Raw genomic sequence first — 12,115 nt, 5'->3', positions numbered from 1 at the left:
CTCACATTGCTTCATCTGAATTGGTTGCACAAGCACAAAGATGGACTTTATTTAGTATTTGATAATCTATGAGATTTAAATATACTTTTAACCATTTTAAAATCCTATTTTTTGTACCCTTTGACAATTTAAAGGTGAGACAAACAGGTCAAGAGGCTACTGGGAGAGGAAAACAGGTAAAAGCAGTAAAGGTGGTGCACTGAGTTGGCGACTGGGAAATGCAGGACAAGCTTATACACAGATAAGAGTCGGGTGATTGGGACTATTGTAAAGGAAAATTTGTAGTTAAAAGAGGCAGATAATTTCTTCTCCATGGGGTCCAGAAATCCCACTGGGAGCCACCAACATGCACAAGCTTGTTGAGCTAGTGATCTGCTCACAAGAAGACTAAGGATGACCTCTACTGCTCAAATTTAAGATTACACAAGATGGAAAAAATTTTGCAGCAACACAGGAGATCCAGCACACCAGTGCACATAATTACATATTCACAGATACACTGTTACAGATTTTAAACTACAACTACACTATCTGCAATTCATTCTGGATCAAATACAGATTTGTTCACCACTTCTTGCCACTGCTTTTTCATTCCTTAGCACTAACAAACCACAAGTGATAATCAGTGACAACCAGGCATGTATATGTAAATAATACTCTAAATATATCTAACATCTTGCTGCATGTTGTCTTTTGACCACTCACTGATGCAAACAGAAACATGATGTTTCTGATACAGGCCCTTTCTCTTTTGTTTTGTTTGCAAAATATTTCTGCACAGTAGTGCCGGTGTTGGTGTTCTTCCCCCTACAGCAGCTTCCCTGATTGTAACTCAGTCTTGTGTGAGCTCCCTTGTGTAACCCCCATCTTCATATGTCATGCCTGACACTTCCTCTTTTTTATAGCCGTGCACACATGCAACGAACTCGTCTTGGATATGCTCCATTTTTTCTCATAGAGTGAGGGTTGCCACAGACATAAAAGAGAAAGAATGTTCCGCACTTACCAGAAGGCAGGAATTTAAATGCAATGCGGAGTTAGAAAGAGGGTGGGACAATGTGGACCTTTTTATGTAAACACATATTCAGCAAGATTTCAGAAAAGCCACACCTACGATTCTTTAAAAGGCTTTGTGTTTTTGGTTTTCTAACACAAGTTTACCATCGTGTTTCTGCTGGCAACAAGCAGAAACAATATTCATGGTGATTGAAGAAAGAGAATAAACCACTCATCTCATCATCAGGTTAGTGGAGGAGGTTTGGGGTTTTGCCTTTCATATGTCTTTCTGGTCAGTGTGGTTCATCTAAAGAAATTTCTTGCTAAGCAAAATCTTGCTAAATCTTTATTTGTTTGCTTGCTTATTTAATCTGCCAGCTTGCATTTCATTGACTGCTAGAAATAAATAGAAACATGCAGGTTTAAAAGTATAGGGTCACCAGCCAGTGACAGAACAACAAAATCTTTTACAACATCCTGTAGTTGATCTTTAGGTCTGAACTATAGACATGGCCTGTTTCTTAAGAATATTGCTATTTAATACACTTGTTGACATAGATTTTGAATAAAAATATATATAATGTATTAAGGATATATACAAATGTTTTTATGAAGGAGGCTCATTTGTTCTATTTGTTTTTCCAAACATGTGCTTTCTTCCTCTGCCATGCAAATGTAAGGAATAAATTTGTGAAAATATTTCTTCAGGAGTTAGTGTGGGAAGTCATTTTAAATGTTGCTCTTCTTCATTTTCAACAAACTGAAACCTTGTAGTTTCAGGTCTTACATATTGCAAAATCCCATTTCCTTAAGTCTGCATCACATTGTACTTTCTAAAGACAAAGACAGGTTCCACAGAAAGACCACACCGTTTAAGAAAGGTAGAGCTTTTAAATGATATAGGCCTTTAGTTTAGAATTTAATATGCAATGTCATGCAATGCAAAAACAGGGTTAACTAAAATATTTGAATTGCATTCGTTCGAGCTTTACACCAGGTGATTTGTAACTCACTTTGTGTCATTTGTGCAACTGCTTGATTCTGTCTTTTGAACATGAGAGGAGCGATTAACCAAATAACAGCTGGAAGATAATAACAATGTGTTTTATACACATGCAAATACTGACTGAAAGAGATTTTCCCCTTCTTATAAAGTAATATTTAATTTTTGTTTTGTTCATATAGAGCAAAGGACAGGCAAGGTGCTGATCTGTGTAGGAGGTGGTGAATCGTGTTCATACTGGAAGCCACATGTGAAGTTAAAGTCCCTAATGGTGAGTCCTGAACACAGTCACTACTCTACCCAAAACTGAATACAACACACTTTTATTTACTTTAAGAGAGACTTCTGATTTTCCATATAAATTTACAAAGTTACCTTGTGAAGAAAGTGCTTCTTTTTTCAGTTTCTCCATAGTTTGATGAGGTGTTGGTCACTTAATGAAAGACCTAGGCTCTATTCTGAGAAGCAAGTTTAGCTCTGACATTGTTAAGCCAGATAAGAAGAAAACCCCAACATTCTGCTCCAGAAAAAGTCAGTTACTAGGTTAAAAGAATCTGTGGACTAAATCTGTTCACTGGCAGGTTTTCAGCAACAAACTCTGAATTTCTGTCTGACTGCCACGCCACCACCACAGCTGAATCAGTGACTGCTTGTTTCACTTCTTCAGTCATAAAGTCCCTGGCGAACCTCAGAGCAATGTGAATTCGTTTCCAGAAGCTTACAGGTTGACAAAGACCGAAATCTCAGTTAGACGTTTGCTATTTTTTGCACTTAACACTTTTGCAATGATTTAGTCAGCAATAACAATGGTATGAAGTCTTGTTTTCACCACTGAAAAAATCAAAACATATTTTCTGCCAGTTAAAATTTTGAGATAATAAATCATAATGTAGTGTAACACATAATGGAGATAATAACAGAAGTTTCTGATGCATGTCTGGGTTTTGATAGTTTTTTCTTTTTGTTTTTGTTTTTTTTAATTATTCATTCATTCATTCATTAGCTGAAACAAACTTCCATAGGATGGAGACAGCGATTATGTCACTAATTTATTATTTGAATATCTTTAAATATTGTTTATATTAATTCTATTTAAAGCTTTAGCTTTAACACGTTGATCACTAATCAGTCATTTGTCAGTGAGAAGGAGAAAAAAAATGCCTGTCACAGTTGGATCTCGATGTGAATATTTGAATGAAGATGAGGCTGAAATGACTTTAAGACTGTAACATCATTAAATGTTGCAGGCAGTCTGACTGTGTTGTGAACATTTCAGGTTGGACTTTGTTCATAGATGTACTGAGGCATCTACCCAGAATGGGCTCTGGTAGAAGGTATCATTGGCAAACCAGGTGGAAAACCACTTGCACAGCAGGATTTAAAACAGATAAGCATCACTGATATTTTATGGTATGCTCCTGAATTTCTGAGTTTCCAGACAGAATTAGAAACTAGAATGCCTCCTCAAATTTGATTTCCCCAAAAGGACGCCAGTGACCGTAAACAGATGTAAACTGTGAAACTTTTCATTGGAACTGCCATTGTTCTCCATTTGTGACTCGCTAAAAAGAGCACTGACCAAGCTGTGGCTGTAAGAGAACCATCATCTGTCACTGAAGGTTGATATTAGATCAGATTAGAAATATTTACACAGAGAAACATTAAAGCAAAATTTTGTTTTTCTCTTTGTTTTTTCTTTAAATCTCACTAAGCATTTAAGTAAGTTGGTAACATCCCATCGTTTTACTATTACTTTAAATTAAAACGAACATGGTGATAAACTGTAGCAAAAAACTTTTTTTAAATTTATTTACTTGTTTTTTGTTTTTCATTTGAGATGGCAACAAATAGTGTATCCACCGTAGTTTTAAGATAAACATCATTGTCCACACTGATGCATATTCACATCCTTCGGTCTGCTGGGTTTTAATCGGAGACTCTGCTCTTTATTTACCCATTACAATGGTGAATCTGTGGTCTGGGACCTCCGCTGTAATGCTGTGCTATACTGCAATTAAACAGACGTGAAAGTCAAAAGAACATGGTTCAGAAATTATTCACAGTGCAGGTTTGAGGTATATTTTTTCTTTTTTTAGTGGGCTACATACTGAACCCTAGAAGATAGAAACAAAGTATTGATCACGCTACCATCAATTTGATACCAATACCAGCATGGCTATTGGTAATACTGAAATTCAGATTTTCCCACCTCGACTCCGCTGATGATGTCTTTCTTCCTCTGGTCAGGCACGCCTTAACACAGAATTGAATATACACAGAGATGATTGACTTAGCACTGATAAGCCTCTCTGGAACCAAAAGATAAAAAGACTTTATCAGAATTAATCATCTTAGATTGACTTTTTAAATATAGAGTTTTGTGAACATGTTTCCTGGAAGAAGCCTCTGGTGTCTTAACAGATGACATAAAGGGATAAGCGCTAACATGTCTCGTTCCAGGAAGTTTATAATGACGTCCGTGCAACACCTTTTTTTAACCTGTGAACTGTGCAGAGTGCAAAAGGAAGAATTTAAATATGCTCAGTTTAAGTGGACCTTTAGAAGGATGCATTTACTGAAAATGTGAGGGATTATATTTAGGTAAAACAAAACAGATCATCCTTGAAGTCTATGCAGCATTCAAGAAAAAAAAACATGCAAGTAATGTCTTTTCTTTATATATCTGCTCAAGGCAAACAGTGAAGCAGGAAAAAAACTGATGTGTTCATTCTTTTCTTATGACAGGGGTTTCACACCAAAAAAATACGCAAGTTGGTGAAGAGGCTAGTCATCCTCTGTTTTTTACCACTGTGTCTCTTCAGTGGGTGGCTGAGTAGCTCTGTAAAACCTTTACATCATGACAGCAGAAGTAGAAATGTGACCGTCCTGCTGTGGTATTGGCCCTTCAGCAGATCATTCAGCCTGAAGGGTGACGTTTGCTGGGATCTCTACCGTATCCCTCACTGTATTCTGGTGGACGAGCGCTCCTACTTCCCCTCTGCGGATGTAGTGGTGTTCCACAACAGGGAGCTGCAAGTGGGCCTCCACAAGTTGCCTACTAACATCTCACGGCCATCAAGCCAGAAGTGGGCCTGGATGTCCCTGGAGGCTCCTTCTCACAATGGAAACTTACATAAGTATGCAGATATCTTTAACATGACCATAACTTACAGGAGGGATGCTGACGTCAGCATACCCTATGGCATGCTGCTACGGAGGGAGGCTGAAGAACATGTGAATGAAGACAACTCTGTAAACAAGAGCTCTCTGGTTTGTTGGGTGATCAGCAACTATAAGAGCCACCACAAAAGAAGCCAAGTGTACAACAACCTCAGAGCTTCAGTTCCTGTGGTAGTTTATGGGCGCTGGACTAAAAACCGCCTACCTTCCTCAGAACTTTTACCTACAATATCTCGCTGCTATTTTTATTTGGCTTTTGAGAACTCACTTGCTAAAGATTATATCACGGAGAAGCTGTGGAGGAATGCTTACGAGGGAGGGGCTTTGCCCATTGTCCTGGGGCCACCTTTAGGCAATTACAGAGCTGTGGCTCCACCTCATTCTTTCATCCATGTTGATGAGTTTGCATCACTGAATGAAATGGGAAAGTATCTACAACAGCTTGCAGAGGATAAGAAACGCTACAATGAGTATTTTACCTGGAAGAAACAGTGGAAAGTGAAACGGTACACAGACTGGAGGGAAAGACTGTGTAATATCTGTTCAAAGTACAACAGTTTACCTAAGCACAAAGTTTACTCAGACCTAGATGCGTGGGTCAATGCTAACACAAGCTTAAACATTTGATCAAATTTTACTGTATTTTTTTTGCAACATTTGTAGACATCATTTCATCATTCTCTGAATTTCTTTGAAAACAGTTCAGAGTGAATGTGAAACGTAAAAATCTGAAAAATTGTATCTAAAAAAATATTTTAGAAATGTGATTGTATGCACACAACTTAAACTGCACTGTAACTACTATGCATTAACAACAATGACTGAGTGATCTGCTACACTGAAATCCCTAGCACTTTACTCCAGTACACTAAGGTTAAAAACTACCTAGTATGTGGAGATTTTTAGAAAAGGGATGTAGTGGATATCTGGATAAAGTGTAACCTGCCTCTTGCATTATGGAAATGTCTGTAAACTGCCTCAATGTTTACAATAAAGCAAAACCTGGAAAACTTTTTAAAATTGTCATTTTTCATTGCTGAAGTGTTGAAAGACTCAGAGACCATGTTTGCACTTTATATCCAGGCCAAAACACACACACACACCACTTCCTTGAATAATATATAACATACATGCACTTACTACACTAATGCCAAAGCTTAGCAGCATGAGGTAAAATTCCCCTGTTTAAATTCAGCTACAAACTACTGCTTACCCTATGATGAGGGTTTATCATGAAAAGATACAAACACTGTCTTTTGATAACATTTATTGGGGGATAATAGGCAATTCTGTAATTATGCATACATATGATTACAAACTTTTTTTTTTTTTTTTTTTTTTTTTTTAAGTGAAAAATGTCACTATCCCAGATTTTCAATATATTAATCAATTTAGTTTTGCTAAAAACTAACAGCTAATGCCTAACAGTTGTGATTGCACTCTCAGTAAATAACTTCAAGTTGATAATTTCAGCTTGTAATCAACACTGAGGTATCCTGGGCCAGAAATAAATTACAGCAGTACATATTGTTTGACAACTTTAAGCTGATCCTGCTAATAATTTTATTGTCACCTAGGGACTTCTTGATGTATTTTGAAGTTGGAATGACATTTAACATTGTTTTCAAAGTTTTAAAAACACTGAGTAAATAGTAACATAGGAAATAAAAAAGAGAAAGTTGACAGGGTAGTCAGTCAACATTAAAATCTAAATAAAGAGAAAAAGAATCCTACAAGAGTTTCTAAAAGCAGATGGCAACAAGTCACATTTACTGTCGCTCATCTGAGAAAGAAAGCGTGTACAAATAGAACAAGTAAAGGGTTGTAGTATTTGCCAGATTACGTCAAAGGGATTACACTAACACCTACTGAAGCGCTTTTTTTCCCCCTTTTGCTTAATACTAATAACCACAAGGGAGGGGAAAAAAGCAAGTTTGGTATACAAATAAAAATGGAATAAAAGCCTTGTAAAAAAATTTGGACAAATCAATCTTATAAGAGCGCTCTCTGTTGCAGTGCTAGTTTAGACAAATACTACAGATGCTCTCTACAGACATGACACAAGAAGTATTGCACAAGTATTGGCCAAACTGTCAAAAATGAATACTGTTTAAGGAGGTGTCCCTCCCTTGCTTTTCCCTTGTTGGCACCACAGAAAGCCTACCCAGAATTATGCACAACTAATACACCCCAGCTCTTGAGCATTTACAGACCAAGCCTCATTCCACATCTGGTCCATAAAGTCACAGCACAAACTCAAAAACTGGACTCATTGGCCAATACATAGTCATGCAATAAATGCGCAACTCCACATCCCCTTTTGCTATATGAAGTCAAAGTAGTTCATGGTCACAGAACACAGTGACATAAGACATTTCACAATCACCATAGCTGAAACCGGAAACCACTTTGATTTCACCCTCACACAACTCAGATAAGATCAGATGGTTTGATTGCTGCATTTGTAGAGCTTACGAGGCAAGTTGGGCACATTTTTGAAAGGCAATCTGTGGTTCTGGTTGGACTATGGCTTTATCTAGTTGGGTGCCCAACCACTCCAGGATTCAGGGCTTGTTTCATGACATCAGGCCTGGGAAGTTGAGGCATGTAGAGCGTGGGAGGAGGGCCTCCAGTGAAACTGGGCCCTGGGTAGGCCTGACTGGGAATGGGGGAAGGACTCTGCTCATACAGCTGGCCTTCCAATTCCTCATCCAGCGGCAGAGCCAAGCGCTTCCCCTTCTGTCTCCGGTTGCAAAACCAAACACGTACCACCTGCCAAGAGCAAAATAAAGTGTTAGTCAACAAAATGTGAACCACAAGAGACTTGTGGTGAGAGAAATAAGATATGCTTACATCTCTCTCCAGGCCCAGATCATCCGAAATGTGCTTGATTGCTTGAGTGTTCGGTTTGGGACACTTGATGAAGTAGGACTCTAGAGCAGCACGCACTGCCCCCTCCAGACTGGTCCTCCGCTTTCTTTTTCTGGTGTCAACAAAAACTCGCTCAATCTTGTACATCTGTGGAAGCAGAAACGTGTAAGAGGGATGGAGAGTTACTGATTGTGCTCTTCAAGCACCTAAATTTGTATCACTAGAGGATTTGACATATCTGCTTCAGTTTGGGCTTAGTCTAAAATTAAAAGGAGCCCCAGTTTGGCAATCACCTGGTCTTAAACTGGTTGTTTGAAACTTACATCCTGAGGATTTTCAGAGTTCTCCGCCTCATCCAGCCATTTCTGCAGAAGGGGCTTCAGCTTGCACATGTTCTTAAAGCTCAGTTGCAGAGCCTCAAAACGACAAATGGTAGTTTGGCTGAACATTTTTCCTGCTCCAGAAAATAAAAGACATAAGACTTGACGGACACACAGCCAGCTCCCCAAACTGCAGAAGACACTTCATGAGCATATAATATTCATAACCATTTTTAATTGCCAACATTTACCAAATCTGCCAATCCAATCTACTAAAGTCAGATGCAACATAAGATAAGAATAAATTTACCATAAAGGCTTCCCAGTGAAAGGCCAACATCTGACTGGGTAAAACCCAGAGTAATGCGCTTGTGTTTGAGCTCCCTGGCAAACTGCTCCAGCTCTTCAGTGGAAACAGTTTCCTGCTAAAAGGAGAAAATTAAAAAAAAAAATAAATCCAAAATTCAAGCGAAAAATCTTTGGCTGATAGGCAGCGCACATTTGCAGTGCTCTTGCAAAAGGTCTACGAGATGAGGACTCACCTCTTCCTTGCATCCTTGATTGGAGGACGCGGCATTTCGTCGGGAGGTGGCCGGCCTCTGCTGCTGGGCCTCAGGGACAACCTGAGGTGTGTTCACGCTGAAATACCCGTTCCCCGGAAGTCCGTTGCTCGGGGGTGAGGGGGACAGCGATGGGGAAGATGTCGAAGACGTGGAGGGAGTTTGACTACCGCTGCCAGGTGACGAGAAGGACCAAAAGGACGGGTTCCAGGTCCCAGTCCTAGCGTAGAATAATCCGTGGGCCATATCGTTGGAGGCTTGTGGAGTCAGGTACTGCTGAATTTTCATCTCGGATGAGTAGTCCTCGCGGGCGACCTTCTCCATCTTTATTTCAGGTAGTTTGATTTGCTCCGCCGTCTCGGCTTCAGGGGTGGTAAGGTTTATAGGCTGGATTGCTGCAGATACGCCAGGTAATTGGCCTGTGTAGTCTGCAAAGGGATACCAATGCTTGGGTTGCCCAAAGTCTCCAGCCTGTAGCTCAGAGGGCCTGTAGTCGGTGGAGACGGATGGGAAGGGGAAAAAGGCTTGAGCGGATGTCGATGCGATACCACTGTAACAGCTTTTGTTGTAAATGCGGCTCGGGTCTGGCAAGACACCATGGGGTACCTGGAAGGAGGCACTACTACCAAAACCCTCCTGACCCAAAAGCTGCGCGCAAGCGCTGGCGCGGCTGAAGTCATAAGGCCGGCTGTGGCCCTCAGGACTTTCCGACATCTTCCAAAAGATGAGAAAACCTGGCCGAGCAACAAACGCGCTTCCAGAAAGTGGGGAAAAAGTTGATCTAGAGGTGACTGATTTTAAAATGTCTTATCCGTTTCGGGATCCAAAGGAGAAAAAAATAAATAAACCAGTTCAAACGTGAAGGCCTACGTCTGAATGCAGCATAACTACCAATATCCCAACGGCCTAGTCCATAAAGCTTTGTCCTCCCAAACGCTTATCTACCATCAGGCTCAAATGCGTGTCTGCTCCACAGATTTTTCTTATCAGCGCCACAAGTGTTAGTATCGTTTTACAGCCAATCATCGCCCATTGGTCGGCTAGTTGATTGGGCACAGCTGAAGGTGCATTTGTAAATGACCTTGACTCCTCCCAAAGAGGTGGGCGTGTTTTTTTCACCTGAACTTAAAAAAGTTATTTTTAGCACGGTATTGATACTTTATGTATGTGAAGTACATATATTTTAAAGTTAAGCTAATGCTTAGAATAAACTGATCTACTTGGAAGACCATAAAAACACTGCTCAAAAACCACAGGTCACTGCTCCTGTGAAAAAAACAATTTAACATCCTAACTCGCTCATTTCATACATAAATTATAATGCAGCGTTTCTTTACATTATTCCTCGTTAATGGCATGGCTTTGACATTAAAATTTCTCACACACAAGCTTCAGTGTGGCCTGAATCAATGTATTTAAACAAATACCAATGTCATCCCGAGTAGCTGATGAAACAAATTAACCTAATGAACCAGGCCGAATGTAATCGTAAACACATTGGGGTCGGGTACTTTTTAACTCTAACAAACATAAATTGCTCATAAATTAGGCAACACTTGCATAATGGAATGAAAAATGGTTTATGGCTACTCGAAATAAAAATTTTCCCACCCATTGCAGATAAAGACATGTTCTATCTTGTTGTAGTGAGAAATTATTCATGTCCGTGGCACCTTTTTTTACAAAGTGTATGTTTTCAATTGTGGATTTTTTGTTTGTTTGTTTGTTTGTTTGTTTGTTTTTTGTCTTCTTCTTCTTAAAACAACTGAATATAACTTTATTCAGAACTATCAGTTAAAAATCTGTATTTGAATTAGAGGATTGTGTTACCGAAATAAAAGACAGTCTACAATTTTTATGATTGTTTAAAAAAGCCCAGATAAAAATGCGATTATGCATAAGAGTTTACATACTGGGATAAAAGGATAAAGGAAAAGGCTACAGTTGCCAAGGTTATGGCTACTTTTTTATATTAAGCTTATTAAAACATTCGGAATGGAAAAAAACAAGCTTAACCATAAAACAATCCACAGCACTCGATTGAACTTCTCCCATTCACCCCCTATCAATGGCTATTCAAAAGCCCAGTACAGATGCGATCCCCCAGCGCGAATAGTTGGCCGCAGATTGCGGCAGGAAGACGCACTGCGGGAAGGGAGTGGGGGGTGTAATTGTACGACGAGGCCCCGGGGGCACCCCGGGGATTTCAGATCCCGAGATGCGATGGTCGGCCATTAGCTCCTTTTCACGTTGAAACAAAAAGTCCTCAACCCTTTGATTCCAATCCCCACACCCATCAACCCCCTCCCCAACACCCCCATCATCTGAGACACTATCCTGAAGTTTCGATGGAAGTTTCCCCCTAGTCTGCATGTCCCACTGCAGGGATTAACTGCAATATGACCAAAAGGTGTAAAACTGGTCAAGCTGTCTGCAGGCTGTATAATCAAGTTCTGCTGGAATATAGGTTGCATGTGTAGCGCCATGTGTAACATTTTTTCTCCTTGTGGCTTGAGGCCTTACCCCCCCCCCCCCCCCCCCCAAAAAAAAAAAAAAAGAAAAAAGAAAAAACAGTAAAACACCTCAAACTCATGTCATTATATTCTTGGTGGTTCATGTGCTCTAGTTTAAGACGTTCTTGCAAACAAACAGAATTTCTTCTTTTGGAACTTCTGAAATTAGCTCATCACACTACATTATAACCAGCAGATGAGCACTTAACACACTTTCGGAGAGAAGACAGTGGAGTAAAGGACATCAAATACCAGCTATACAAGCATTGTTCTGGGTACATGGACTTGGGGGAATAATTGTTATGCAAAAGACAAACACAGCAAGAGAGATAGGCTGGGCTAGAAAGAGAGAGAAAGGCACAAGAGAGCGCAGAGCTCTCAGGGTGCCCAAAGAAAAGGAGTGTTGGTGGTGTTGGGGGCAAGAGGGGGTGGAGGGTTTAGTGTTGAATGGCTCAGTACAGTGAGGAGGAGATGTGTGAGAAGAGTATCCAAGGATTTAGCTGAACCCCACCCACCCCCACCTCCCAAATGTCTCAGATCTTGCCTTTAGTTCTCTTCAAGACTCATCAGAGCCCTTCAGCACAATCAGAGGAGGGGAGAAAGTAAGAGATAAAAGAAAGCCTGCTGATAGGGTGGCAACGTGAATGTGTTGCACATCTCAACTGATCAGAT

At 40.0% G+C, this 12,115-nt stretch overlaps 2 protein-coding genes across 5 annotated transcripts; one reads left to right on the top strand and one right to left on the bottom strand.

Annotated features, from left to right (window-relative positions):
• Positions 1 to 917: 917 nt before the first annotated feature.
• fut7 (fucosyltransferase 7 (alpha (1,3) fucosyltransferase)) lies at positions 918 to 6,632 on the top strand. Its single transcript, XM_085279305.1, has 3 exons — positions 918 to 1,243; positions 2,182 to 2,270; positions 4,745 to 6,632. The coding sequence occupies exons 2-3, from the start codon at positions 2,268 to 2,270 to the stop codon at positions 5,804 to 5,806; spliced, it is 1,065 nt and encodes a 354-aa protein (XP_085135431.1). The 5' UTR covers positions 918 to 1,243; positions 2,182 to 2,267; the 3' UTR covers positions 5,807 to 6,632.
• On the bottom strand, positions 6,289 to 9,969 carry pou5f3 (POU domain, class 5, transcription factor 3). 4 transcript variants are annotated; one of them, XM_085279303.1, is made up of 5 exons: positions 8,913 to 9,969; positions 8,681 to 8,792; positions 8,374 to 8,507; positions 8,033 to 8,197; positions 6,289 to 7,951 (listed from the first exon to the last, which is right to left on the bottom strand). In XM_085279303.1, the coding sequence occupies exons 1-5, from the start codon at positions 9,642 to 9,644 to the stop codon at positions 7,712 to 7,714; spliced, it is 1,383 nt and encodes a 460-aa protein (XP_085135429.1). In that variant the 5' UTR covers positions 9,645 to 9,969; the 3' UTR covers positions 6,289 to 7,711. The 4 variants fall into 4 exon arrangements, with proteins under 4 accessions (XP_085135429.1, XP_085135427.1, XP_085135430.1 ...); XM_085279301.1 differs by having other exon boundaries at positions 6,293 to 7,951; positions 8,681 to 8,795; positions 8,913 to 9,968; XM_085279304.1 differs by having other exon boundaries at positions 6,294 to 7,951; positions 8,374 to 8,504; positions 8,913 to 9,968.
• Positions 9,970 to 12,115: the final 2,146 nt, after the last annotated feature.

The sequence above is a fragment of the Mchenga conophoros genome, linkage group LG7 (genome assembly GCF_057382185.1).
Source record: "Mchenga conophoros isolate Kocher_MC1m ecotype Shallow Benthic linkage group LG7, M_conophoros_male_GT1.1, whole genome shotgun sequence".
Lineage (NCBI taxonomy): Eukaryota > Metazoa > Chordata > Actinopteri > Cichliformes > Cichlidae > Mchenga > Mchenga conophoros.
This window is presented reverse-complemented; position numbering and strand designations above follow the sequence as displayed.

Coding starts and splice junctions, on each gene's coding strand:
- pou5f3 (XM_085279301.1), bottom strand. CDS start 9,644: ATGTCGGAAAGTCCTGAGGGCCACAGCCGGCCTTATGACTTCAGCCGC. Junction 8,796..8,912: donor ATCAAGGATGCAAGGAAGAG/GTGAGTCCTCAT, acceptor TTCTCCTTTTAG/CAGGAAACTGTTTCCACTGA. Junction 7,952..8,032: donor ATCTGGGCCTGGAGAGAGAT/GTAAGCATATCT, acceptor TGCTCTTGGCAG/GTGGTACGTGTTTGGTTTTG.